Below are 26,974 nucleotides of genomic sequence, written 5' to 3' on the forward strand. Positions count from 1 at the left end.
GCCGCGGGCGAAGGCGCCTGCACACCGAAATTGATGAGATTGAGTGAAGAGTGAGAAGATTAAATTTGGCTGCCGGGAGTACCACCGTGGCAGGTGATGAAAAGTGAGGGACGAAAACATAGAGCATAGAGTTTGAAGGACCAAAGCATGTACGGGAAGAAGGGTTTTGATAAACTGTTAGTGATTAGTAAGGGGAAGCAAAATTTATTCAATCTGTCGTAGATTGTGCAAAGTTTTGCGAGAGATACCTCACGGCCAAGGGTTGGTTTTGGAAGTGGAAGTGTGGCTTGTTGAGCAGAGAAGATAAGGGAATTCTTTAAAAAGGGAATGCAAAAAAAACAATCCCCCAGCAAAGAAACGGCCTTCCGAGACAACGGGTTGCTAATTTTCTTTGAATTGTTGTTTCACCGGGCAAGGCAAATTCTGCGATCAGCTTTTGGTGTTGTTAGAAACTCTCTAAGGGTGCTAAGCGGAACTAATTTGCTTTGCCTCGGGACGACCGGGCGGGCGGGCAGAAATAAATTATGTTGCAGCAATTTAAAACAGATCTTTTTTTTTTTTTTTTGAGTTCATGTTGATGTTCCAGCGGCCGTTGATGGAATGCGCACTGAAAGCTGTTAATTCACGCAGCGCGCACAAAATGCGAGTGTTGCTGCGATCGGAAATCATTTTCCACAAATTATCCACTCCACGCGCACCTCGACGACAGGAAGCGACGGCATGCTGGGATGAAGGAGGGGGGGATAAAATTGTCACAGCCGGCAGATTTCGGCTGCAGATTGTCCTTCCGGTTCTTAAGCCTCGCTCTTTCGGTTGGCGTGTCTTCCTTCCCAGTTTCGCTGCGCTGCGTGCCTTGCATGCTGATGCTTACGGTATAAGGGGAGACAAAACATACAGAAAGCCCCCTCGGGGTTGCAGTGCCGTCCTTGGCCGCTGCTGCTACTTATCGTTGCCACTGACAATGCGCCGACATAAAGGACACAATGGGGGGGAAGGCCGTGGCTGTGAGGGAAAATGTTAAGCGTGTGGTAAATTCTTTTCCTGGGTGCCGTGTTGTTTCGAATGTGACGATACTTGACTTCTTCGAACAGCGAAAAAATTATTAGAATTTCGAGCAAAGTCATCAAATGAAGGGTGCGAAAAGACAGTTTCGATTAGAAATGGTTGATAAAAAGGGCACTCGTTCACAGGTGTTGTGGAGGTGTGTGTCTCACTGTTCGGTAATTCATTTTAACATTTAAAATTATTCCAAAAGCGACCTATTTTGCGACCATGTTTGTTATATTTGTTATCACCCTTCAGTACGTCCGGCTAGACAAGAAGCCTAACACGACCAGCAACAAACGTCACCACCGACAGAGAGCCTACCGACATTGTACCTTCTAAACGCTTTCCATTCTCGTTCCCGCTGGCTTCTTTTTTCCTCTTCCTGCACTAGATTTGTTTGCATCTGTCTGTACGTTTGTGTGTGTGCGTGTGTGTGTGTCTCTTTCTCTCTATGGGTTTGTTGTTGGTGGTGTGTTTTTGTTTCCGAAATTCACTACATACCGACTGGTTTCGACCAGGGTTGTGAGCCAGTCACAATGCGCTTCTACGTTGAAAAACGTACGCTTCGTAGTACCTTGCCACTGTACACACGCTAGCGTATTTGTGGTTGTAGGGGTGAGGGGAAGATAGGATGAGTGAAGTGAGTTTGGGGGTTCTGATGGAAAGATTGAGGTTGTGGAGAGGGGTGGAACGGACCTTTTGCCATTTGCATCGTAGCCGTGGTCGTAGCCGTAACCGTGTTGCTCCACCATCGCAAAAAGCTTCAGTTGCATACGGAGCAGTTCGGTACGGATAGAAGCGACTGTGTGTGTGTGTGTGTGTATGTGAAGGTTTGTCTGTAGTTTTCTTTTTTTGATGCAATGGGGGGGGAGAGGGGGGGGAGGGAGGGGATTGAGTAAGTAAAGGACACATGGTTTATTATTGAAAAGCGTTGAAGCACACTGGGTGCAGCTAGTTGGGTTTAATTAAAGTTGTTATTTTTAGTTCATTTTTAGATAGCAACTTTTATATATTTATACTAAGGTTTGATAGGTTAAATTCTATCTCAAATATAAACTTAATTATAATTAAAAGTAGTTAAAAAAAATGCTGTAAACTTGTGCTAGTCTGTATCCAATAATCTACCCAAAAGCACTTCCATTAGTTTGAGCTTTTATTCCTTTAGCATGAAGTTCTCTCTTTCCGGTTAATGAGTCGACTTAAATTTCACTAAACCTTTTTACAATTTAAAGACACTTTGCGTAAAATAGAATGAAAAAAAAAAGAACAGAATTTGCCCCATCAATTCCGAACGAAACGCTCAGTCCCACCGTGCACGTTCGGATACACAGCTTTCATCCGAAAGTACCATCCAGCATTCACTGTCTCTGCTCTCTCCCTCACTCTTTCTCTCTCGCTCCGTCTCTCCAACTCTTTCCACACACTCTCCTGGTAGGGACAGTTTTTCCATGTCACGTATAGAGCCGTATCATTGGTATCAGGGCGTCCCTATCCTTCCCACCACCCTGACCCACCGTCAAAAGTGCCTAAAGCTTTGCCCAAACGAACGACCAACACCGAAACGAAACGTTCACATTGTTCGGTGGCTGGTTTGGTTTTGGAGAGGAAAGCCGAGGGAAAATCATTCCCAAAAAAACGGACTACTCAAACGGAGGAACTGTGTGTGTGTGTGTGTGTGTCTGTGTGCTTTTTTTTCGTACACTCCGCTTGTGCTCTTAAGCGTTGAAACGGATGGGAAACCGGGTCCGGGGATGGGTGAAGTTTTAAAATTATTCAAACAAAAATTGTTCGCCTTTCGCAAAGCTTCGTTAGAGAGAGAGAAAGAGAGAGAGAGAGAGAGAGAGAGAGAGAGAGAGAGAGAGAGAGAGAGAGAGAGAGAGCATCGGAAGGGAGTAGGGAGTGCCAGGACGTGCTGGTGGTTTTCCGAATCCGGTTCTACTGTGTTATGTTTTTCCCCGCTCCGTGGAACAGCAGCTGGGGGGGAAGATGGGGAATGAGAAAGTGAGACACAGCTTGGTTGCTGTTGTCTCATTTCGGCTACTTCATTGTTGAAATTGCAACGCTGTACGGCACAAAGCTTCGTTCTGAACTTCGTCCTTTGGCCGGGTGGTGGGAACGGATGGAACGGTAGCAGCAGGAGCAGTCAGGTTGCCGTAGGTGGTTAGTCTAGTCGGTCGTAGTCATCGCTGTGTTTCACCTTTCATGTCCCAACCCTTGGCTTCGGTTTCGCTCTCGTCCGTTCCAGCGCCTCGCCAAGTATCGCTCTTTTGCGTGTAATCGGGTTGCTGGGAGAGGCATGAGAAAGGTGGTGTTGGTGGTAGAAATGAAAAGTTTTGCATGATATGATAATGTGTGGCGCTTTTACGGTGCTTGGTAGAGCTTTTGGAGTTGTTGTTTCCCTCTTTTGCTTACGCGCACGTGTAGGTGTGTGTGTGTGTTGATTTTGAATATCCGGTGAGCGTTGGAGACGGAAAGAGAGGTTAATGGAGGAGGACAGTTCGGAGGTTGATTGTTAAGTTGCGAACGGTGAGAATGAGACGGTTTTTAAATGAGTGAGCGAGTGAGAAAGAGAGAGAATTTAAGGGAAAATGGAGAAAAAGAAAATAAAGCTTCCCCGTTCAGTGCAATGGAGCAGCCTGGTACTTGACGAAGGGTCTCACTGATAGGAGGATGCGTATCGCCCGTATTTTTTTATGTTGGTTGCTTGATGCAAACGGGTCAAACTGAGTGTGAGTGTGAGCACCGAGCTGAGTTCCTTCTCCGTCACACTCACAGTGGGGAAGCACTTTTGTTACCATCCTGTCACCTAAAAGGGCGCTCAGCGTTTGTGGCCTCCCCGCCCATCCGACCGTGCACACACTTTGGTCTGTGTGTGCCGTTATTTTGAGGTAAAGAGCAGCGCTGTGTGACGCTGTGTGTGAGTTGGCACAATGTGAAGGACTCTCGCATGTTGGCAAGCGGGTGGGTTTAAGCCTCCACCAGAAACGAGTGGTTCAATTCCTCTTCGGTGCTTCGGGGGGGTGGCGGAGTCGGGCGCCAAAGGGTTCAAGCAAGAGCAGCAGAGCGGCGGCAGCAAACATATGCATATATGTGCTTAGTGAATATTCGATGGAAACATTCTATTGGGCTTATGTCGTACCGTACCGGGCTGCCCGAGAACCACCGTCGAGTGAGGCTGATGGGCTCGAAATAACGCTCCCGAGAGAATGGGTTCGGCACCGAGAAAGGGGGCACAAAAAGCGTTTGCCGTGTTTGTTTATTTATTTGTGTATGATTTAGGCGGATTTTGTTATTGGAATTAATAAACAGAAGCGCGCGGCAATCTCGACCCGCATTGAGACAGACGCTGCTGCTGTTGCTGCTGCTGCTGTGGGGACAATTTTGTTTGAATTTTTAATGTGTGAGTGTCACCTTTTTTAGATTTGAAGGCATTTTTCGTGTTATTGCTCCCATTGCTTTTACTGTTTTGGTCCGTTTCACGTGTTTTATTTGTTTGTTTTGTTATTTATGACTTTTTCTTCTTTATTTTAGCTGTTCGTTTTGTTGTTTTCTCTTTGTTTTATATTAAAAATCTTCCTTTCATGTTTTTAATTAATAAAAGTAAATAGTAGTAGTAAATTTTGGCTCTTTCTTAATATATCACATGATTATCCTTAATTCTCTTCAGTATTCTTACCATTTCCACCATTATAAAGCAAAGCGCGTTCAATATTGTTTCTGCTATTGCTTCTACAATGAAGTGAAACACCTCCCCTTACCTTTTGTTGCCCCCGTCCCAGTGCCGTTTTACTACCACCGGATGTAGCTCACCGTATGTCTCTCGTCTGCTTTCGAAGCTCGATTTATTATTTCCCTCGCTCTCCCAAATTCCCCAGCGCCATTGCAAACCGCTCCTCACGATCACAACGGCTACCGTACACTTACATACACTGCACGGTAAGTTTCATTCCCCCCCCCCTTTTCCTTCCCATCCCTTGCTGGTTTGGCTGACAATCCCAAACGCGAGAAGCGTTCCACAAGCAGGACGAACTTTCAGACGAACCTGGCGCTACAACATCCGAACACCGAGCGAGCGCTGTGTCTCGGAGTATTGGAACTGTTTGCCTTCCATGCACCTTCTCCCATTCGACTTTCGCTTCAGCCGTAACCGTGGGTAGGTTAGGGCGAACCCTTTCACTGCCCATCCACTTCCTCCGCACCCGGTTTGAAGCGGCATTCATCTTTAACCTGCTTAGCCGGTCACGTTGCCTGCAGGATGCAAAGTGCATCCAGATTGGAATGCTCGAGCCGGAGCTGGAGGAGCTGTTGCATTGGCCGTGGGGTTGATTTACACGGGGAGGTAAACCGGGGTGAAACGTCCCGAGAGCTTCCGTTCAACGACATGAAGACATGTGTGAAAGGGAATGGGGGTTGGATGGTTGTAGTACCGTGTGCTTGTGTGCGCCGAAAGGAGCAGTAAACGATGCAGTGGCTTTATTTTCAGTGTGGCAGTGTAGTACCATTTTTTTTGGGTTAGAAACGATCCTTTCCTTGCTACTGCTGCTGCATTCGTGTTGCATATAGCAGCTCCAGACTGCTTTGTCTGCACTGTTTGCACTGGTGGTGGACACGGTCAAAGTTTCAGACTTTGCATCGTTTCGCCGTGGTTTGCTTGGTGGAAAGCTTTAAAACATTCAGCAAACTGCAGGGCATTATCGGGAAGAAAGCGTTTTTATTTGAAGTAATTTTAATTTTAAGTTCATATACTTTCTTTTTCTAAAGAAGTTCAATCAAACATCAGGTGTCCCCCATTTTAAGAGTAATTTATTTGCAAATAAGAATTATGGTTAGCATTTGTTTGCAAATGATTTCACAGTGTGATGTGCTTTGGTACCGTTTTTCCATCGATTTAATTTCTAGCTTTTTGTCGCTCCTTCCCTCTCTCTCTCTCTCTCTCTCTCTCTCTCTCTCTCTCTCTCTCTCAATCTTTTATATGTTAGTGTATGCTATATCGTAGGTAAAAGTTTGGAAGCGCTTAAAAAAACAGACGATACAGGGTTTCCCACGATTTATTGGTCAGTTCCCATGATTTTTTGGTGCGTTCCCACGATTTTTTGGTCGTATCCCATAGATTTTTGGTTCGTTCCCATAATTTATTGGTATTTTCCGATTGGATATCAATACAATTGGACCAAAAAATTCTGCGAAACGACCGAAAAATCGTGGGAACGCACCAACAAAATATGGGAACCCACCAAAAATTGATGGGAACCGACCAATAAATCGTGGGAAACCCTGTAATGTGTTGCACTTGCTGCACGGTGTCTGTGCATGTCTGTGCGCGAGATAGACGCCATTGTTTGTCTGGATCGACTCAAACCCTTTGCAATCGGTAAGCCATACCATGGAGAGTGTGCATTGCTCGAAGTTGTGTAGGTGAAAATTGAAATTGATTCCCTAAATGCGATTTTGGAGAAGTAGAAATTGAGCGATAAGTAACGAAGAGTTTGAGTACTGTCCATAAATTGAATCTACCTTTTAGTGAGGAATTATTTAAATTATTTCAAAAGGTTTATCTTTACGCATACAAAAGGCTCTTTAAGGCCCTTCAAAGCATCACAATTCTTCCACATATTAATTACAGACATCAGTCGCAGGCGCATTTGGTGTGTGCCTTGCTCACTCAAAACGAGCCGAAAACAAGCCTCAAAACGCCGTCCAAACATCAAACGAAAGAGCGTCCCAAGAAGCAACAGCCGCAGAAAGGCAACAATAGCGTGAAATATCGAGAAAAAGCAAAGCCAAAGCATGTGTGCCCCGAACCACTTCACTCCACAGGGAGGACGGGGCTAAAAGATAACGAAGAAAAACGAGGTTAATAATGGTGTGCGGAGGAAATTAGCGGAGGTGATAAAGAAAGCTGGACAGAAACAAATAAGAAAAAAACACAACCGCATCTGCGGATCTGTTATGCTTTGCAAAAGATGAAGCATAAATAAATAATCGATAGCGGACCACCCAGCAAGCAGCTCCGGTTCGCCCGGCTGTGATGAGCTGTGTCGTCTGATGGGAATTCGATGGCCAGCGGGATACGGGAGTTGGTAGTCAGCCCATCATCCGTGTTTTTTCTTTCGCCAATTTAATGCACGGACGGGCTAGAAAGAAAGGACGTATAGCCCAAAGTTCGAAGACCAAACTTCGACCCCTTTTCGATGGTTCGGCGGTGAGTTGGTAGCGGTGGGGTGAGCTTCGGGGTTTGGGGACGCTTTGGAAGTTTGTCTTGTTGTCGATCAAAATTGCATGTTGAATCACGATGGGGAAAGTTGAAACCGCGAGCGAGTGTTTTTTTTTTTTGCAAGAAGTGTGTAACCGTGGAAGCTGGCGCTTGACGGTGGCCTGACCTTTCGTATTGATCTCTGTGCTGTTGCAGAAGGGAGTTTCTTGGAATGTGCTACCGAAGTTTTGGTTACTTGAACTGAGCGTTTAGATTAAATTGAGCAGGATTATGAGTGTCAAAAGGTGAGGATTTTGTAGAGAGATTCTTGTAGAATTCTTGGGATACACCTAAGCAGAAAAGAGCACCTAAAGAACCGCATAGATGAGAAAAAGGCCATTTCTTAAGAGTATTTTTAATAATATTATCGTTATCCAAGAGGTTCAACTAACTACAAACATAGCTCTCCAAAGAGGCCCATAAGCGTCTGCTTAATAGGGTCACCAACGGCATTGCATAAGGGCGAACGAACTAATTCAACAGTGAGGCAATCATACAACTCAGCCCGTGCCCGGCTGTATACACCTCAAAGGGCCAAAGTAGAGCTTTGCGTTTTGTTTGCTCAAAGCTGCAGATGCATGTAGGTGGCGTTTCTAAGTTACTAAGTCGTTTGCATAGCTGCTGCTTACTTCTGTACTGATTGTTTTTGCTCTGCTCTCTCTCTTTCTCTGCACCAGCAATCGACAATGGTCCAGTCGGGGGAAAACTATTATAAAAGTGAGGAAGGTGAAGGCGCCTGCCAGACTGTCATACAGCACGTCAACGAACGCTTGCAACGATGCCTGGAACTTGGTTGTCATCGGTGGGCGTGTTCTGCCTGCTGCTGGTAAAATAAAACGATTTCTTTCGCAGTATCTTAGGTGTCTACTTAAACCCTTATCCTTCTACAGTGCTTTGTGTCAGGTGAACCGCGTCCTGATTTCGCCCTCGGTAGTACCCTCCTCGGGACGGTGCGTGTATCCGGAGCCATCGATGATACGCAGCTGGCCGTGGCCGATGTCAATGCGAATCTGTACATCAATCTCAACTCCACCTATCCGGGGCTGTCCGCGCTGCTCAAGCTAACACAGGAAGTCGGAGAAACTGCCGCCCGCCTGCTGTACAATGTGCTTACTCCACTCGAATCGCTCGCTCCCTCGCGGAGCTCGCAAGACGTGCAGCTGTTTGACGATGTGCTCAACAACATTACCGCCCTGCAAACGTTCATATCAGTGCGACTCGTGGCCATCAGCACCGACATTGAGATGAAACTGGGTGGCTTTCTGCCCTCGAAGCTGGAGGACGTGTTTGGGCGTGTCGTGCTGGGGCTGCAGGAGTTGGGCCTGGCGTTGGAGACCCTGAAGAGCGCCGTTACAGCAGTGCTTGGTGGAGGCAGCCAAGGGGAGTGTCCTCCAAAATCCGTCCGACCCAAGCTTGTCTATCGGGTGGTGTACGCCGTCCGTACGCTTAGGGCTTACCTGCCCGCGGTGACGTACACACTGACGACCGCGGTCGAGAACGTCGCGTTAGCCGATCGGTTCATTGTTCGGCTGTCGGAGGACACGAAGCAAGTGCAGGATCCGAACCAGTACGTCGATCTAGTGCGGGCCACCACCGGCATGGTATCCAGGGCAGTCGCTACCAGCATTGCCACAGTAACTGCTGAATACGCGAAGGTATCCGCCAAGCTGCCGCAGTTTGCCAACCTTACCACGCTGATGGCCTACGGACAGGTGGGCCAACTGATGAACTCCTACAACGCCGTGCTGATGCAGCTCGGCACCGTTGGTGCATCGTTCGATGCCTCGCTGGCGGACATTGCGGAGAAACTGCGGCTCGCACTGCAACCGGACGAAAGCACGCCGATGGTAGACAATGCGGAGGTAGTCGCGACGCTTGTCACCACCCTAATCTCTAGCAGTCCGTACGGGCGCTTCTGTTTCTACAAATACTCCGAGCTGCTGCTCGGCCTGACCGACACCGGACTGCTCGGGGTGGAAGGCTGCATTAGCCGGGAGACGTTGCGGCTGCATCAGCTTAGTTACGCGCTGCAGGAGCAGGCCAGGCTGCTGCTGTTCGATCTGCAAGATCTGCCCACCGAGCTGGGCGAATGTAATCTGCTGCCGAACGCGAACCGCCGTGCGGCGTGTGTTACGACGGTTAGTGAGAGAGTGAGCGATTGGAGCGTTGGAGTAGAATTTTAATGACCATTATTATGTCTTTGTTTCAGGTGGTTGGTTTTTACACCAATGTGGCGGCCAGTTTCCGTACCAAATTCAACAACCTGTACAGTACGGGTTCGGCGGAAGCGGATGCAAGCAAAAACCGTCTGGCGGCGTGCGTGAAGGTGCTACAGTTTAAGCTGGTGGATGGATCCTCGACCGACCTGAACGCTCAGATTCGGAAGTGCTCGATGGTGGGCCCAGTGCCATAGCAATAGCACGCATGATGTGGGATGGTCCTCATTGTAGGAAGAAAGCTGTTTAATAAAAGTAATAACATGAGAAGCTGTATCTGTCTGTGCTGTGGTTGTCTGATATTAAAAGTCAAATGAAGACAAGGCAATCAACTATCTATCTAGACGTAGTCAAGTCGTTGTTCTATTTGTCAACCCAAACAAGGCCAATCCAAGGCTTCATTCAAGAAGTGCAATGGGCTTAGAAACAGTTTGTTGCAACCATTGTAAAGTTTAAACGGAATTTACAATATGTCAATTATTTCGCAATATTTGCAAAGACTTTTTTATGTTTCATCCGTTCCGCTCTCCCGCAGGGGTCAAAACCACACAGTCGCCGACAGAAACGGAGAGAAACAAACGCTGCACCGTATTGTTTACACAAACACTTTTGGCTTGGAGCCTAACAGGCCAAAACAGCCGCTCAAAACAAACAAGAAACCAAACTGAGGTGACAGACAGAGTGTGTAATCGAGCCCTCGGCCGTCGATCGGGCATTCGGGGTAATCAATCTTCATTCGAAACGGATTTTTATGTGCGACGGAAAGACCACCGATTGGCGGATTGGGTTACATTGAGTGCAGCAAACCCAAAGGGGTTGAGTCGTAAACGCGACAAAGCATCTTGACCTTGACCAGTCACTTGACGTGCACCGCGGACAGCGATCGGAAGAATCCAAACAGTCACAGTCTCCGAGAGCGGTCCGAGCTTCCGAGTGCGTTTAAATGGCGATTTTTACTGCGCTTCTGGTTGCTTCTGCCCGTAACATTTCGACATCGGGTCAGGAAATGTCACTACAGACAGGTTTCACTTGAAGATTCTTTGGTTGTAAGTAATGCGTTTGACCTTAAATCGATGCAGTTTGGTGTCTTTAAAACTGAAGTAGTTGTTCGAATTCCTCCCCGAAAATACTACATTGATTATTTTTTGTCTCAATTTTGCAACCAGACTGAGTCACACACATGCTTCTAGGAACACATGTTTTAACAGCTGTTACTGTATCTGACGGTAGCATCGCATCTGCGAAACAGTCTTTACGAGAACGCTTCTCACACAGCTAAAGAATATCGTACAATATAGTAAGTGATTGATGTTTTTCTCCAAAAATGATAGCTTTTTATTCATTTATGGTACTATTCTTGGTTCAGGTAGGGGTTCTACTTTCAAGTAATGTCACAAATATGGTTCTAACTCATCAAAACATTCATTTAAGCTCTCTCGTGCAGGTCCAGTTCCAAATTTTGGTCTTCCAGTATCAGTCGCCGGCAGTGCACAAGTGATCTCTGCATCCAACCAAACAAGCGCGGTGGTGAGATCCACCACCAATCACCTCGGTAACGTCTCGCTTGCTTCGAACTACACGAAACATCAAACGGTGTTGGTACAGCTGGCGACGATCGCTAACTTCACCGCGAGCGTTGATCAGTCGATCGTGATGCCCTTACTTGCACTAGCGGAGGCCACAACGGGCAATGTGACGGAACTATTCAACGCCATTCGGGAAGGGATCGCTACAACACAGAGCTACATAACGCATACACTTCCTGGAGATTTGAAGGAGCTGGAAATTGAGATTGATCACTACGTACCGGATCGATTGAAGGATGGGTTTGGGTGTGTTCAACGAGGGCTAGACAGTTTGAGTGAAGCTTTGCAGTCACTGCAAAATGGTGTCTTAGCTGCAGTTAGGGAAGCAGGGACGGTTAGCATGTCGAATGTAGAGCCAAGGAAGTTTGTGAGCTTAAAAGTCGTCCATGACGTAGCGCACAGTATTAGGGCGGTGAGTGTTTGCTTTCCATCGATTGTGGAAACAGTTAACAGTACGATTGACAGGTTGAAAACAGCTGATAGGTTTATTATCGACACGAGCCGGTTGATTGCAAAGCTGAAGGGCAGATTTAGTCAAAGATTGATGAAACGTGCGGTGAGTTTAAGAAGAGAATTCATAGAGGCAAATAAACGTTTTGTTCCCTAGTTGTAAGCCTTTTGAAAGCCTTTTTATTCCAAAATAATTAAATCAACTCAACAATAGCTTAACAAACTAGCTATAAAAAAATACAAAAAAATGGTTAACGCAGCGTAATTTAACGATGAGCGATATCGTTCGTGCTACTGGCTGGCTTTCGTTTCTTTGACGCGCTCCGGTATCGCGTATCGTTGCCGTGACTTTTCATTACAGCAGAAGCGATTGCGCGCGTCGCGTGTAATTACCAACCCGGCTCATTCACCTATGCCATATGCCGTAAACTCTGCTAAAAGCTCACGTGCCCCGCTGGAGCCCGTTTAACCTCGAGCCGACCTGCAATAACCATGCGTCTCCATCGGGCACGCGACAGTCGTGCCCTTGAGGCATCAACCCTGAAACGGACGCCATCTCGCCTTGGTCTAACCGGTGCTTCTGCGAAGAAAGCATCGTGAAATGGGTGAAAGAAACAAAGGAAAACGAGCGCGTACAGGGCAACCGAAAAATCGAATGAAATTATCACTTTACACAGGTAACGAGCCGCATGCTATGCATGCTCTCACGTGCAGCGCTGACGAGCTAACGGGCGTGTAAATGAGGATGGAAATTTCCTGCCTGTTGAGCAGCAGCAGCAGCAGGCGCAGTCTCCCTCCCACAGACGCGTCCCACCGATTATCGCTGATGTCGTCGAATTAAAACTAATTGTAGCAATCGAACAGAGCGAACGAAACGAACGAACGGGGAGGAAGGAAAACAACAAAGCCAAGCGCTACTACACACGTGTGGAACGTATTTTTTGCTGTTGTTGTCTTGGATGCGCTTTTGTGTGCAGCTTTTCGCTCATTTATCACCAATGCACTCATGAACCATGAGCTTTACTAACCGAGTGCCGTTTTCTCTGCCTCTCTTTCTGTTGCTTTACGTTTACGTTTGCAGTGAGTGTCACGCTGCTCCGCGCCGCCAGCTGACTGACACTAATGAGCCGGTGCATCATGACGAAGCTCGCGATATACAGTCGCCCGGCTGCGCGTGCAGCCCATCACTTGAATGGGGCCCGTAAAAATCATCGTGTTTACACCGAATTGTACTATCCCGTTCCTATCGTTCCTACTGTTGCCGAGGACGGGCGGTCTGTGTGTGTGCTGTGCTGATGATGGCCATCAACGCTAGCGACACGTGACCGATGGATCACACATTAGTTAAGAAGCCGGGAGGCAAAAGAGGACGGTCAGTTGCAGTGCAAAGTGATGCATGTGAGAATGGTTCTGTTTTGTTCATTCATTCGGTTGCGATAATCAGCTTGAATCAGTCGTGGTTCGACAAATTTAGCTTGGGTTGAGCTGGGTATGACGTTTAAAATTATTTATTATTCTTTTCACTCGTTTTTTTTTGATGCCACACTTCTTCTTACACTTTTTACAAACTTTGTCGATAAATATAGAAAAATTGTTGAAGATTTTCTTAATAACATATTCAATAAAAGCGTGTTATAAAGCTATAAGCTTGAATTTCGCTTAAATGTATGCTATACTCATTACATAAGCGTTGTTTAAGTTGGTTAATAACTCTTTGAGCTGATTGAATGTTAAAAACAGAGAAAATCTGTAAATTTATCATAAATTGTTCACTCAAAACAATCATTTTCTATGGTAAGGTTGAACCAAAAAGATAAAAAGCAATAAAAGCTGCACGCAAAAATGCGTTTTCTTCCAACACGACACTAACTTCTCATTTAAGGTGGAGTCAGTCGCCCATATTTCATCATGATCAGATGATCTCACCAGCAGACACCGCCCAGCTTATGAAATCGCTTCAAACACGAGTACCACGGAAGCCGCATTTGCCAATCGCGACCGATTTGCTGCTGCGTTCTGTGCGCGTTAATCAATGTCACGTCATGTTGAGTTAAAATCATGCCTGACTGGTTTGTCGCTTCTGCCTGAGCAAGGGGGAGGAGGAAGGGAAGAAGCTTTCCCGGCTCTGTCCGGATGAGCGGTGGCGCACAAGGCAACACCCTTCCCATCCCATCGCTCCAGCAACGTGTTGCATAGGCAGTTGGTGAGATGACGTTTATTAGGTTATGGCATCGCCGGTGTATCGTTTCGCGCTACGGCGACTACCTGTCAGTCAGTGTGCGCTGGCTCACCTGTCAGCGGAACAATTGCACGAGGCGCCTTAAAGGGGTGCGTTCATTCGTGCGTCAACCGGCTGTTCTACCTGCTTGCTGCTGTGTTGATCGGGCTCAGAATTGGAAGCAAATTGTATGACAGTCAAAGAGCTTCAAGGTTGTGCCAACTAAGAGTGCAACAATTTGATATTTCTTTCTCAGCAAAGCAAACTGTCTCTCTTTCAACGCTCAAATCATTCCCTTTACTTGCTCAAGCCATAAAAGGAGCTCACGACAAACGCACACACACACTCAGTCGGTGTTGATTTATTGCAACAGTAAGGGTGGTAATTTTTGGCCTCGTTACACATATATCCCCACCCAAGACGAAACGATGCCAAATCAACGCCTCTTGCCGGCTGATCGTACACAAGTGTCGCACGAGCCGAGGTTGTCCTGCGGTTAGAGTCACAAGCGTAAAATAATTCACCGTTTAATTAACTCATCTTTCACGTGTTGCTCTCCAACTCGGGCTGGTGCTCGGGAGGCTGTCGTCCCAATCATTTCCACCTTGCTGATGTGTACTAAATGGTGCAACTACTTCCACCGTGTATCCCGTGGCGTTGCCCTTTTTTTTGACACTGTTTAATCCACAAGATCATGCGCTTAGTAGCCTACCAGTATACACACACACAGTGGGGGGAAAGATCGCATTTTCCCTTACGTATACGGTGGTTTGATACGAAATGGCAGTATCTGATTACGTACGTTTGAGTGAAAATAATATTTTAAATTTAAACATTTCCCAACATAATAACGTTAATAATAGTCGCCCGGTCTGGGGCACCTTTAGCGACGACGCATCGGTCGCCTGGCATCCTCCCAGGAGGAATCCAACCGCTGTCACCTGCGGAAGACACGAGGTTTCGGACCGTCGAACCTGCCTCGGAGGGAGGGTATTTATAGCGGGACCGATTCCCGCGTGCTGCGCTTGTGGGGTGTTTTTCCGGAGCGATCTCGAAGAGTGAGAAGGTGTGTATGTGTGTGTGTGTGTGTGTGTGTGTGTGTGTGTGTGTGTGTGTGTGTGTGTGTGTGTGTGTGTGTGTGTATGTGTGTGTGTGTGTGAGAGATAGAAAGAGAGAGATGGGACGCCGGACGGGGTCGATGTTTCGTAAAGACACGCGGTGAACCGTTTTTCCAAATCGGGGGGATTCGGGGACCGCCGGTGAAAGGCTGCCGCGGCTGGCAAGATCACTGCCGACGACGGCTTCAAATGATTGTCTATTAATAATCTGTAAATCATATAAACGGTCGGCCTCGGCGAAACCAACTCGACGGTGGTAACGTTGCGGTTGTATCGGCTGAGCGCGACTTGCTATTCGATAGACAGACACTCTGAAAACACGACCGCGACCGCACAGAGCAACTGTCGGCTTGGATTGCCAATACTAAATAGATGCGACTCGATGGGCGAGTCTGTCGGTGCGTGCGTGAACTTTACCAACCGGATGTGTGTAATAAAGATGAAACCAACTGTTGATTGGATGTGACCAATCACCAATCGAATTAAATTTGTGTACAGTTTGTAGGAAAACCTGGACAAGTGGAAATGAGCTGGATCGCATTTTCAAGACTTTCATGTGCAATTTAGATGATTTTATCGACAGGGTAGGTCACCTTTTCAAATCCGAGCACCAAAACACCAAAAAGTAAAATAAAAGATTGCAACTACTGAGTGAAATACGGCTTTTTATCTTTCATATCCTGGTCACGGCACCACTAACCCACCAAGGAAAGGAATGATAGGAATGAAAGTGTAGCAAAGTCTTCCGACTGATTCCCATCGCGCTCATGCTGTCTCCACACTGGTTAGACAACTTTGTTTATTTTTACTCCGGCCCGGCCTCGGCGAATCTATTTACCAACCAACGCCTTCTTTCCACGATCGGGCGATGATCGTGTGTGGAATCGCGAAGAGAGTGCACACTTTGCACACCTGACGGTTCTTTCCCCATTTTGCTACAAAATGTTGCTGTGTTACACACACACACGCGCGTCCCACGACAAAGGTAGGCCGGAATCAATCACAGCAATCAACGAACTCCTAACTAGCCTGAAGCATGTTGACGGAAGCGTCCTACTCACATTACCACCACGGCGGCAATCGCTCAGGTCGCGCTGAAAATAGCGCACCGCACTGGGGCGGCTGTGGCTGAAAATAAATGATTTTTATTTTTAAACCGATTGGATCATTTTTATGTCCAAAGTGCATCATTATGGAAGTTAGCTGCTAGTAGCTGATGAATAGCACTGCCGTTATCGTTAGGTTAGGAAGGGAGACGCAAACGTTGCTACCACAGAGAGCTAGCAATTCGTCATACAATGCAGGAGAGCAAGAGAGAGAGAGAGAGAGCGTATTTAATTTGAGAATTTATATTTCACCATGACTATCAACATTCGGAAGAAATTGTGGACGGGCTGATATCGTGAGCCGCTTTATTTCCAAAACCAACTCTTGTCTAAGGGTACCGTCGGGATGCTCATCTCACTGGGTGAGTCGCTAGTCGTCCGCTGTGGGGCCCGTCAAGGCACAGGCCCGGATGCTGTTCATCAAATCCGATTCGGTAAACTCAACCAGATTCACCTTGGCCAGCTCGTTGCAGATCAGGAATCGATTCGCGCTTGCGGCCGCTTCCGTTTCGATCAGCTCGAACAGGTACTGCATCTTGAGGTCAAAGTTCACCACCACCTCAGCGTAGAAGCCGGAAAGCTGTTGGTGAAAGTGGAAAGATTCAAAGGGAACGGTCAATAAACGCTGCTATGAAATGAGCCCCCTAACCTACCGCTTGAATGCATTCGTTCAGCTTGTCCGGTGTTGTGAGTGAGTCGCAGATGCTCAGCTCATTGAACAAGTCTTCGTAGTCCGGTGGCAGTAGAATCCTCGCAGTGGCTAGCGTGTCCTGCAGATATTCCAGCCGTATGATCTCCTTGTCCACACAGAGCGCCGAGTTGTCCGAGAGCGAGGTTAGGAAACCGAACACCAGGCCCATGTACTTGTTGAAACAGAACTGCGCATACTTGCCGTTCTCGATCACGGTCAGGATGAGACTTTCGAGCAGTGGGGAGGACACGGTCGTCGTTGCATTGCCAACGGACAGAGCGTTCGCGATGGTGTTGAGAAGCGTCTGAAGCTGACCGTCCATCGCTGTGTAGCGCTCAGTTTGCGTTTTGTTGAACACATCCCGGAAGCTGGACAACGCACCGGTGACGTTGCTGAATGCAGGCGCGGCCGTTATGTGCGTCAGATTCTGGATGTTGGCTGCGTCGGCACTGTACTCGAGAGCGTAACTGTCAACTCCCGCTTTCACATCGATCGCCAGTGCATCCGTTACGTTCTTTACGGACTCCAACACCGTCCCGGACACGTCGGCCGACTGGTTCGACGCTTTCTGCACCAGCAGCAGATAGTCATCGGCCAGGTTAATGTTCTCGAGCGTGCTGTCGATCGTGTACTTAATAACGGGGAGGTACGCCTTCAGCTGGTTGATCGAGAACACGACTTCGTAAATGAATGCGGGCTTGACGTACTGCTTCACGAGCGCCTCGGTCAGCTCGGTCACACCGCCGGCTTGCGTGCCGGCCGCGTCCAGTGCCAGCCGGAGGCTTTGCAGTTTCGCCGTCAGGTCGTCCAGCCCGAGCACGATGCGGCGGAAGCCGTCGCTAAACTGTTTCGGTATGTAGTCGAGCCCTTCGCTGGCGAAGTGCGTCTTGAACACGACCTTAATGTCCGCGATCGCTACCGGTAGCTTGGTGCTGATCGCTTCCTTGGTAGTGTTGATGCTCGTGAACATGGTCGCGAACGCGCCGGACATATTGCCGGACACGTCCGACACCAGGGCGGTCACGTTCGGGACGAGGTCGCTACCGATCGTCACCAGGTCGATGGCAACGCGCACCGTAATGTTGGCCAGCTCCTGCAGCCCCTTGTAGTTGGCTTCTACCATGTACGGGGTGTTATCGTCCGCCGCCAGCAGTACGGTTTGCGCTTTCTGCGCTGCAGTGGACACCTTCCCACTGCTCTTGATCGGTAGCTTGATGCCAAAGTCGGGCTTCGCGTGAGCGGACGGCAGGAGCTACGGGAGAAGAGGAATGCCATCGCAAAGCTTCAGTAAATGGGGGCTGGAGTTTTATGGTTGAGCGGTATCTACCTGCGAGAGACTCTGCACGCACAGCACAAACACCAGTAGGCGCATCATTGCGGAGGACCACTTTCGGCTTTTCTACGAGTGGTCCAATGTCACCACCAACTACAACTAGAACTTCCAAGGTAATCGGAGGTATCGGGCACGAAATCTTTCACCGTTCCCAACAGGGGTAGACTGTGTGTGCTGCATACGTGGTTACTGCTGCTGCTGATCCAGCTGCAATAGAGCGGCACACAGTGCGGTGTTGTGTATGGCTGTACAATCGGTGGCTTCAGCGGCAGCTGTGCAAACAGTCACCAGACCAGATCTGCAGAGTGTCGAGGGTTCGGCGGGTGAACACTTTGCGGTGCAGATTTTTCCACTGTTGCCAGTGCTCCACGCGCGTCTGTCTGATGCGAATCGCCGTGGCGAAAAGATGCCCTGGAGCCGTTTCGGTTTCGGTGAATGTGATGTGAAGTAAGGCGACCATTCTGGTGAGTCCGCTTCAATGCTTCAAGAACAAAACATGCAGTACTATCTCGCTAAAGTAATATCAAAAGCATTACTGAAGGACTTCAAGGTATGAGACAGGGAGCATAAACAACGACAATCTTAAACTTGCACAACCAAAGCTTGCTTTATTGACCTCGCTCGTGCTACACATTCCACCCAGCTCTCATTCCTCGTCGCCGTTCGGTCCGTCTTTGGTACAAATGGTGATCTTTTCCAGCAGCAACGGCAGATCCGACTCGCCGAGCGAAGACTGTGAGAGGCGCAGGCAAATCTTCAATCGGCTGCCGCTCGCTGCAATCTCGCGCGCGATCGTATCGTACCCGAGAGCAAACATGTCGCCAAACGCTGCCTCCAGTCTTTTGTAGATATCGGCCAGCTAGGGTGGGAAAGAAAATGGGACGGAAATGTTAGCGAAACGCACGAAACTGAACAGTGAAGTCACAAAAGTGCAGAAAGAAGCTACACTCACCGAGGTGATGCACTCGTCCAGGTTGGCCTGATTGCTGATGCCATTGCACACGGTCAGATCGCCGGCAATGTCCTCATAGTCGTAGTACAGCACGTCCAGCATCAGCTCGATCGTGGTGCGAAAGTACTCCAGCCGCGTCACCTCCTTGTCGACGCACTCACGCGCATCGATGCTGACCCTGTCGAGCATGGAGAAGAAAAAGTCCTTGTACTTGTAGAAACAGTACTGCGAGTACTCGGCGTTCGCGATGAGCGTCGCGATCAGCGCGTTCACTACGTAGCTGTCCTGGATGATGAACAGTGGTGCCGCCACCGCGTACACATTGATCACCGAGTCCTTCAGGCTGCCCAGCACGGTGTCCACGGACGGGGTTTTGTTGCGCAGGTCGGCCAGGTTCGCTGCGTAATCGCCCAGCAGCGCGAGTATCGCGCTTCCGTTGGCCGCCGCAGCGACGTTGGTGAGGGAGGAAAAGTTGCCCTGCAGCGACGATAGATCGGTACCGATGCTAGTGGTCGTGTTGGTGATGGCGCTGCCGATCGCGACTATGATGCCATCCAGGTCCGCCGCAATGCTCGACTTTTCGCCCAGCGTCAGGGCCACCCTGTTCGCCAGATCGAGCATGTACTGGTCGGCGATGGCAATGCCCTCGATCGTACTGTCCACGGTGTACTTCAGCACCGGCACGGTGGCTCTCAGCAGCTGCAGCCCCTTCACCAGGTCCGTTATCAGCGAGCTGCGCATGTAGCTGGAGACGATCGCCGATGTGAGGGTGCCGTCCACGCCGACCGCAGCCTGCGCATTGCGTGCCCCCTGCTGCAGGCCGATGAGCGTCACATTCAGTGCGGACAGCGCTTTGCCGATGTGCTGGAAACTGTCCTCAAACTTCTCGATCAGTGGCTTGCCGACCAGCAAGATCAGCGGGGTGGTGATATTCGGCATTCGGTCCGTCACGTACGAGCTCGCATTGGCAACGGCGGCCAGTGCCGCCCCGAACACGGTGTCCACATCGCCGCTGGCATTGCTGGCGAGCGCATTAATGCTGCTGATGACGGTGGTCCCCAGCGGCTGGAAGTCGTTCGCCACCGTCTGCACCGCGCTGAACACTTGGTTCAGCAGCGTCAGGTTGTAGCGGATGGTAAAGCTGAGCGTGGCATTGTTCACCACGGAGATGGCAGCGTTTGCTTCGGAGGCGGCGAGCCCAACCCGAGACGTGCCACGGACGGGTGCGCTCAGCGCAAACTCTGGTCGTGGCTCTGCGGCGATGCTCTGCACATTGGGATGCAGGAGAGAGGGATTGGAGTTATCACTTCAACGGGTCTTCGACAGTTCTTCCTTACTTACCTGCAGTAGTGACAGCACGATCAATGCTGCTATTGTAACTCCCATCTTACGCTCGCTCGTCTTACGTCTAGTGTCTGTAGCTAGGGATGCGCTAGTTTGAGATATGCCAAATGACTACGCCTCGGAATCGACGTTCAATGCCACCGACAGTGGTGTAGCACAGTTCTTGGAACGAAGGGGCAACCGTTGCTTCAGTCGTGCGAACACATGCGCAAACCAGCTGTGCACACGGTGCACAGTTTGTGGAGGCGATAGTCCTGGAATTGGGCTTGGATTTCAGAGAATGCACAGAAACATACGACCCCCCACCGAAGGTGTGCGAAGGTGTGCCGCAGTGATGTATGCATGGATGGATCGCTAGTTCAAGCTGATTTGGATGCAAAAACAATGAGCTCGCTGGGAGATAAATGTGTCTAAATATAGACTGCAGTGTACATCCGTTTTTTTTTTATTAATTATTTGCATTAAACAGTTAGAATGTACTGAAAATGGGCAAAATTGTAGTATCTAAGGATAGCAGCTAGAGTCACCGAAGAGTGGTCAGAGAAGTGATTGAATCTTCCCCATCCAAAACCATCTCTTTGGAGCTCCGTTTGGTTCAACTCTCAGCCCGTTCTAAGACGGACAATATTTGAACAGGTGCCGCAGGGCTCGTGAAAGCCTACCGTTTTGAAATGGCAGGCTGTCTGCACGCAACCAGAAGCTCAGTAACACACAGAGGACGGACGTTGGGTACAGAGAGTGAGCGAGTTTTGCTCCACAAGCACACAAACAAAAAACTGAGTATGGATCGTACCGTTCTGTTGGTACTACTTTTCCTTCAGGTACGAAATGATCCGCCGAAGCTTTTTAGCGACCTGATGAGACATTTTTCCTGCACATCACCGTTTTCGCTGCCCCCAGGTATCGCTGACCTTCGCCAGCCCGGACTATGGAATACCGAATGCCGTCTACGGCACGGCCCGGCTACTGACCAGCGTGTCCGACGCAGCCAGCTATCTAGACACGCTGGCGGCACCAAAGCTCGTACCGGCGAACATCACGCAAACCACCTTCAATCTGTCGAACATGGTGCAGCTCCTCCAGCAGACGGGCAGTGCCATAGCGCAAGACGGCAGCAGTGTGGCGAGCGCGATCACCAACCTCACCCAAAGCACATCGGGCGATCCGGCAGCACTGTTCGACGCTGCCAACCGGACCATCCAGAGCGCGCTGGATCACATCACGCAGCTGCTTCCCTCGGTTAACTCCAACCTGACCGCTCTGATCGGTGCCAGCGTACCGGACCAGCTAACCGATGGCTTCGGGCGGATAGAGCTACGACTGATCACGCTGCGCACCCAGCTGAGTACGCTTAAGTCTGCGATTCTTGCAGCGATCGCAGCAGCCGGCAATACCACGCCCATCCCGACGGACATACTGGCGAAGTACATAACACTGAGGAAGGTGTACGACGTGGTGTAGTCCGCTCGGAAGCTTCGTGCCTATTTACCGGTGCTGCGCTACACGCTCAACACCTCGATCGAGGACGTGGTGGAGGCCGACCAGTATCTGGCGCAGTACGCCGGCATGCTGGCGTCGCTCGACAGCTTAGTAGCGACCGTGCTGCAACCGCTCTCCGCAGCCAAGGAGGGTTACTACCTGACACTGAAGGGTGGGGTCCGCGATCTTGCCGCTTCCTACGCCCTCGTGGAGGAGTCTACGCTCCTGCTGACGGTGTACAATGTGACGGGGCTGGGAACGTTCATAGACACCATGCTGGGGAAGTTTAACACCCCACTGGCAAACGTTACCCAGGATGTTGCCGCCGTGGCCTTACAGCTGCTACTATCTGGACTCGGTCAAGGGTATGGTGGGGATCAGTGACCCTCAGGTCATCTCCGTCACCGAGAGCAAGCTGACCGTGGCCCTGATCCACACGCTGATCGATAGTGGCCCGTACTCGCGCTACTGCTTCAACAAGTACAAGGACCAGGTCACCGATCTGCTCAACTATCTGCTGGAGGAGTCCTCGGTATGCATCGACCGGGAGATACCGCGCCTGGGCAACCTCGGCCCAGCCGTGCAGAGCGTCCTCGATGTCAGTGCGCACGACTTTGAGGACATTAACGATTGGCTTACGATCTGTGACGGGCTGCAGGAACCGGCCAATCAGAACCTGTGCGTCACGACGGTTAGTGTGCTGTTCTTCTAGCGTGTTCTTGAGCGTCTTAACAGCCACTCATTCGCTATGCTTTCCTCCTCTTCCGAACAGATTACCCAAGCGTACACCACGCTGGGAGATGACTTTGCCGACAAGTATGCGCTGCTGTACGACCTGACGACTACCGAGGTGAACGCGAGCAAACAGCGGGTGAAAATCTGCATTGACCTGTCGAGACGATGGCTCGCCGACGGCTACATTCCGAACCTCCAGACCGGCATCGAGCAGTGCGCGCTGAACGGCCCAACTGCGGTCTAGAAGTTGACACGTTACGCGTCAATAAATCGCAATCGAAAGCAAAATTTTGAATTTACTTGTTATTTTTGTTTTTGTTTTGTTGCTGAAATGTAAAATACAGACTGACAGTTTTTTTGAAGCAAAAGATATGCCTTTTTTTAAACAATATTAGACATTCGAGCATACCCCGGAATATTAATTCGTTTGGATGTGTGTGTGTGCGCGCACGCATGCTATGCGAGTGTATTGGTGCAAAAGCATCCCCAAGCTGATCGTGAGCTCCATCACTGCGTGGATTGCCGAACAGCTAGGCATATTTGTACAGCAGGATCCGGCAGGCCATCTTTTTTTTTTTGGCACTCCACTCATCTGTTTGCTGTGTCTGCTCCCTGGGTCCCGCTCGAACGGGACGTGGCAAAATGCTGCACGGGCAAGATGCAGTGTGCCCGCTGGAAAATTAATAGTAAAGAAGAAATGAAAATTTAAATAAAAATAAATTTAACAGCACATTCAACGTCTTAGAAAACTATCATTTGATGATTTTAATGATGGACATAAAATTATGACCGAAATGGAAATTAATTTGTATTTTTTTATTTGTTTCATATTAAAAGGAGCTGTTATTTGTGGTTTTTATTGTTTAAGAAGAGCGTAATTAATTACACCATGTTTGTAAAACTGCTCTAATTGCTTGGTAAAAACGGTTCACAGCGGTAATGTTACATCCAGCATAGACAAGGACAAAACATAGTAGCTTCATTTCCAAACCATAGGGGTTATTATAATTTCGCGCGAACGGGGCTCAGATTGGTGCTGTTTAAACAGCTGCGTGCTGTGCCAAAACCGGCAAACGGGTCGCAAGGGCCAGTGCCGATGATACATAACACAATCGACGTATATAAAAGCGGTATCTACCCAAGACGCAATCAGTTTCTTGTCCTCCTGCTTAGCAGAGAACGTCCACGAAATGAATCGACTACTGCTAGCGTTCGGGCTCGTCTGCCTACTGCAGGTAAGTACTGGTTGCCACCGGCAATGGGATCAACTCGAAAGCACATCAACACTCTTCTGGAAAAAAAACAACCCACATCATGATGCTTTTATTACACGCCTTCCCACACACAGGGACTCTCTGCTGAGCCGAGACCAGAGTTTGCGCTGACCGGCACCGTTCCAGCAAGCGTCCGCATTACGGCGGTGAAAACCGAAGCTAATGTCACTGCGACCGCCATCAAGGCACTCAACGTGACCACAGTAAACTCCGGATTTGCGGGGCTGATCGGCACAAAGACTCAGATTGAAAAAGTCATCACCGAGTTCGATACAAAGGCTCAGTCCATCCTTGCCGCCTACGATACGCTGCTGGCCGCTAACGATGGCAACGTCTCTGGACAGTTCGATGCCTTCGTCACCACTATCAATGCAACGATAACTTATATCGCGACCGACGCCAGCAACGTTACGGCCGAGCTGGGCGTGTTCAACTACACCGGTATCTCGGATGAGCTGACGGACGCGTTTGAGCGCATCCTTACCGGTTTGATCGATCTGAGAGCGAAGACCGCCACCGTCCAGACGGGTATCCAGGCCGCAGTTAACAGTGCAGGATCGGCGACAGTCAGTGCGGATATTCTGCGCCAGTTCGTGCCACTGCGCACCATGTACGATCTGCTGCGCGCGGCCAGCAACCTGCGTTCCTATCTGCCGCTGGTGCAGTACATTCTGACCACCACGATCGAGAACATCGCGGAAGCGGACAGTTACTTGATGAATCTGAAGTCACTTCTGTCGTCGGGCGTTTCGTCAGAAGCGAGCAAATACGGTGTCGATATCGAGAAGGTTACCAGCGAAATTGAAGCGCAGCTTGCAGGGGATTTTGCTGGCGAGGCCAGCACTACTAATGCCACTTACTCTACTGTGAGCCAGTTGTCAAGCATTACCAGAGCCACAAACCATAGCGATCTAATCAGTACACTCAGCACGCTGAACACCCTGTTCACCACCACCACACTGGCGGGCAAAACGGCCACTCTCGGTGCGGCATTTGATAAAATCAACACATCACTGACCACCCTCGTCAGTCAGCTGCAGAACTCAACTGATGTGCTTACGAATCCGCTCGTCAAGGAGCTGGTTGACACGCTGATGGGTAATGACGAGTACGGTCGCTACTGCTACCACAAGTACAAGGATCTGGTTCAGGGTCTGTTTGGACAGTCTTTCGATTCGGCCTGGCAGTGTGTGGACAAGGAGTACGAGCGTCTCGAATACTTGAAGATCACGCTTGGGTTCATCGTCGACATCCTCGCTTTTGATTATGAAGATGTCTCAGTGCAAGCCGAAATATGCAACTCACTTACCTCTGACGACAATATGAATAGCTGCGTGGCAGCGGTGAGTACCAGGGGCAGGAAATTAACCGTTTTGCGGTACCCTTTACTGACTTTTTTTTACATATTCTCTACCTAGCTTGCCAAATACTACAAGGACCTGTTCGCAGCCACTGCCGATAAGGTAACCCAAGTGTTCCAGTTCGCCACGGATGAGGCCGAAGCCAGCGAGAACCGTATCCTTATCTGCTTCCAGCTGGTCAACATTGAAGGATCCGTCACGGCGGTGGAGGAGATCAGCGCTGAACTAACCACCTGCTCCATCAGTGGCCCACGCGGCTCGGATTAAATAACAAAATCCAGAAAAATAATGTAATCTACCAGTACGCCTCGGTGAGGAAAGGTTGCCAGAGAAATAGTTTCAATAAACGCAACGACCCTAGCTGCGCAAGGCTTTATCGTAGCTAGGAAAAAATCTAAACCTCAACGTGCCATGGTAGTTTTGCTGTCTTTCCTTCTTTTCTGGCTCGTTTTGCCGTGCAGCACATCTTGACAATACGAGGGCTGACAATAAAGTAAGGTCTCCAACGCTGCAACTTCGCCGGATCACGCGCTAGGCGAAATCTGGCAACACCGCCATGTTCCTTGGTTCCCCCACTACCACTTTGCTGCTGGGTGAGGCTTCCCCGACCGCTCAGTCTTGGCTGAGCAGCCGTCAACGATGGAGGTACCCCTTGCGTCAGCATCCAAGTGCGAATTGCGTTCTGTAATACGTTTTTTGAGTGCGAAAAAGGTGACACCTATTGAAATCCATCGTCAACTAGTTGAAGTTTACGGGGAAAAGTGTATGGACATAAAAAACGTGCGTAAGTGCAGCCGCGAGTTCAATTCCGGGCGCACTAATGTTCACGACGAGGAGAGAAGTGGCCGACCGTCGGTCTCGGATGCGATTGTTCAAGCACACAGCCAACGTTACCCTTGACCTGCTCAAGAAATTTGGCTGGGACATCATCGATCACCCTCCCTATAGTCCCGACGTGGCCCCAAGTGACTACCACATGTTCCCCGCCCTGAAAAAAACATCTCGGAGGGAAGAAGTTTGAAAGTGACGCGGAGGTTCAGAAAGAGGTCAACACCTGACTGCGCGAGGCGGACGGAGAGTGGTATTCTGCCGGCATAGACAAGTTCATCGTGCGGATGCGCAAGGTGTTGGAAAAAAATGGCGATTATGTAGAAAAGTAGTCAAGACCTTGGCCTTTCCAACGGTGTATCGCTTTTTGTGAATAAATGTGATTTTCTATGAAAAAAAATAGGAGACCTTACTTTATTGTCAGCCCTCGTATGTCCTCATGGTCATAGAACTGATTCATAGACTGAAACCATCGACAAAGCACAATAAAGCCTAACCTGCTTCGAAGCTATTCACGGCTCATAGTCATGCGCTAGGTCTGAACACACCGTAGCAAATATGAAGCCCGAGGAATACCAAGGTCAACAGCGTTCTGAGCGTCTCTGATGATCCATCCATGGACTTATCCCAGTGCATCTGTTCATGAAGTCCTTCGTAGGCTTGGAATAATTCTTGGCCAATGCGTTTGCTTACCTTATGTGCAGGCATGATCATGATAACCAATCTATCAACACTCTTCGCCTATACTTGAAATTAATACCATCAACTGCTACATCACTGCACAAACAGGCCCTTCCGCAGGTGTCGGTGTGTGTTTTGTTTTTTTTTCTTCATTACATACCTTCACAGCTGACTTTTCGAACATATATCGCATCTCGCATAGCATAGCTCTCTCATGCTCTCTCATGCACCTTGAGGACGTAGTTTCACGTAAGATCTGAATACAACTGAAGTGCACGTTCACGTTCCGCTCGATCCTGTTA

At 49.2% G+C, this 26,974-nt stretch overlaps 6 protein-coding genes across 6 annotated transcripts; 4 read left to right on the top strand and 2 right to left on the bottom strand.

Annotated features, from left to right (window-relative positions):
- The first annotated feature begins 7,803 nt into the window (after nucleotides 1-7,803).
- Nucleotides 7,804-9,741, top strand: LOC121593438. Its single transcript, XM_041915770.1, has 4 exons — nucleotides 7,804-7,880; nucleotides 7,978-8,126; nucleotides 8,191-9,438; nucleotides 9,510-9,741. Exons 2-4 carry the CDS (start codon nucleotides 8,079-8,081, stop codon nucleotides 9,711-9,713), a joined length of 1,500 nt encoding a protein of 499 aa, XP_041771704.1. The 5' UTR covers nucleotides 7,804-7,880; nucleotides 7,978-8,078; the 3' UTR covers nucleotides 9,714-9,741.
- A 6,545-nt stretch (nucleotides 9,742-16,286) lies between these two features.
- On the bottom strand, nucleotides 16,287-18,245 carry LOC121594114. The gene is made up of 3 exons (XM_041917077.1): nucleotides 18,013-18,245; nucleotides 16,648-17,937; nucleotides 16,287-16,574 (listed from the first exon to the last, which is right to left on the bottom strand). The coding sequence occupies exons 1-3, from the start codon at nucleotides 18,058-18,060 to the stop codon at nucleotides 16,365-16,367; spliced, it is 1,548 nt and encodes a 515-aa protein (XP_041773011.1). The 5' UTR covers nucleotides 18,061-18,245; the 3' UTR covers nucleotides 16,287-16,364.
- Nucleotides 18,246-18,430: 185 nt separating this feature from the next.
- LOC121592664 lies at nucleotides 18,431-21,775 on the top strand. The gene is made up of 3 exons (XM_041914306.1): nucleotides 18,431-18,482; nucleotides 20,951-21,135; nucleotides 21,215-21,775. Exons 2-3 carry the CDS (start codon nucleotides 20,986-20,988, stop codon nucleotides 21,773-21,775), a joined length of 711 nt encoding a protein of 236 aa, XP_041770240.1. The 5' UTR covers nucleotides 18,431-18,482; nucleotides 20,951-20,985.
- LOC121592662 lies at nucleotides 18,601-26,965 on the bottom strand. Its single transcript, XM_041914304.1, has 4 exons — nucleotides 26,833-26,965; nucleotides 20,312-20,568; nucleotides 18,971-20,236; nucleotides 18,601-18,877 (listed from the first exon to the last, which is right to left on the bottom strand). Exons 2-4 carry the CDS (start codon nucleotides 20,354-20,356, stop codon nucleotides 18,665-18,667), a joined length of 1,524 nt encoding a protein of 507 aa, XP_041770238.1. The 5' UTR covers nucleotides 20,357-20,568; nucleotides 26,833-26,965; the 3' UTR covers nucleotides 18,601-18,664.
- On the top strand, nucleotides 22,077-22,989 carry LOC121592665. Its single transcript, XM_041914308.1, has 2 exons — nucleotides 22,077-22,484; nucleotides 22,566-22,989. The coding sequence occupies exons 1-2, from the start codon at nucleotides 22,110-22,112 to the stop codon at nucleotides 22,770-22,772; spliced, it is 582 nt and encodes a 193-aa protein (XP_041770242.1). The 5' UTR covers nucleotides 22,077-22,109; the 3' UTR covers nucleotides 22,773-22,989.
- On the top strand, nucleotides 23,651-25,568 carry LOC121592661. Its single transcript, XM_041914303.1, has 3 exons — nucleotides 23,651-23,763; nucleotides 23,877-25,145; nucleotides 25,221-25,568. The coding sequence occupies exons 1-3, from the start codon at nucleotides 23,719-23,721 to the stop codon at nucleotides 25,428-25,430; spliced, it is 1,524 nt and encodes a 507-aa protein (XP_041770237.1). The 5' UTR covers nucleotides 23,651-23,718; the 3' UTR covers nucleotides 25,431-25,568.
- Nucleotides 26,966-26,974: the final 9 nt, after the last annotated feature.

This window comes from Anopheles merus, chromosome 2L, assembly GCF_017562075.2.
Source record: "Anopheles merus strain MAF chromosome 2L, AmerM5.1, whole genome shotgun sequence".
Taxonomy (NCBI): Eukaryota; Metazoa; Arthropoda; class Insecta; order Diptera; family Culicidae; genus Anopheles; species Anopheles merus.

Bases quoted from the DNA above. Each gene is read 5' to 3' on its own strand.
- LOC121593438 (XM_041915770.1), top strand. From the start codon at position 8,079: ATGCCTGGAACTTGGTTGTCATCGGTGGGCGTGTTCTGCCTGCTGCTG. The intron at 8,127-8,190 runs GTAAAATAAAAC...ATCCTTCTACAG, and splicing joins GCGTGTTCTGCCTGCTGCTG to TGCTTTGTGTCAGGTGAACC. The intron at 9,439-9,509 runs GTTAGTGAGAGA...TCTTTGTTTCAG, and splicing joins GTGCGGCGTGTGTTACGACG to GTGGTTGGTTTTTACACCAA.
- LOC121594114 (XM_041917077.1), bottom strand. From the start codon at position 18,060: ATGATGCGCCTACTGGTGTTTGTGCTGTGCGTGCAGAGTCTCTCGCAG. The intron at 17,938-18,012 runs GTAGATACCGCT...CTTCTCCCGTAG, and splicing joins GCGTGCAGAGTCTCTCGCAG to CTCCTGCCGTCCGCTCACGC. The intron at 16,575-16,647 runs GTAGGTTAGGGG...TTTCACCAACAG, and splicing joins TGAACGAATGCATTCAAGCG to CTTTCCGGCTTCTACGCTGA.
- LOC121592662 (XM_041914304.1), bottom strand. From the start codon at position 20,356: ATGGGAGTTACAATAGCAGCATTGATCGTGCTGTCACTACTGCAG. The intron at 20,237-20,311 runs GTAAGTAAGGAA...CCCAATGTGCAG, and splicing joins TCGTGCTGTCACTACTGCAG to AGCATCGCCGCAGAGCCACG. The intron at 18,878-18,970 runs GTGAGTGTAGCT...TTCCCACCCTAG, and splicing joins TGGACGAGTGCATCACCTCG to CTGGCCGATATCTACAAAAG.
- LOC121592664 (XM_041914306.1), top strand. From the start codon at position 20,986: ATGGCAGGCTGTCTGCACGCAACCAGAAGCTCAGTAACACACAGAGGA. The intron at 21,136-21,214 runs GTACGAAATGAT...CGCTGCCCCCAG, and splicing joins TGGTACTACTTTTCCTTCAG to GTATCGCTGACCTTCGCCAG.
- LOC121592665 (XM_041914308.1), top strand. From the start codon at position 22,110: ATGTTGCCGCCGTGGCCTTACAGCTGCTACTATCTGGACTCGGTCAAG. The intron at 22,485-22,565 runs GTTAGTGTGCTG...TCTTCCGAACAG, and splicing joins AGAACCTGTGCGTCACGACG to ATTACCCAAGCGTACACCAC.
- LOC121592661 (XM_041914303.1), top strand. From the start codon at position 23,719: ATGAATCGACTACTGCTAGCGTTCGGGCTCGTCTGCCTACTGCAG. The intron at 23,764-23,876 runs GTAAGTACTGGT...TCCCACACACAG, and splicing joins GGCTCGTCTGCCTACTGCAG to GGACTCTCTGCTGAGCCGAG. The intron at 25,146-25,220 runs GTGAGTACCAGG...TTCTCTACCTAG, and splicing joins TGAATAGCTGCGTGGCAGCG to CTTGCCAAATACTACAAGGA.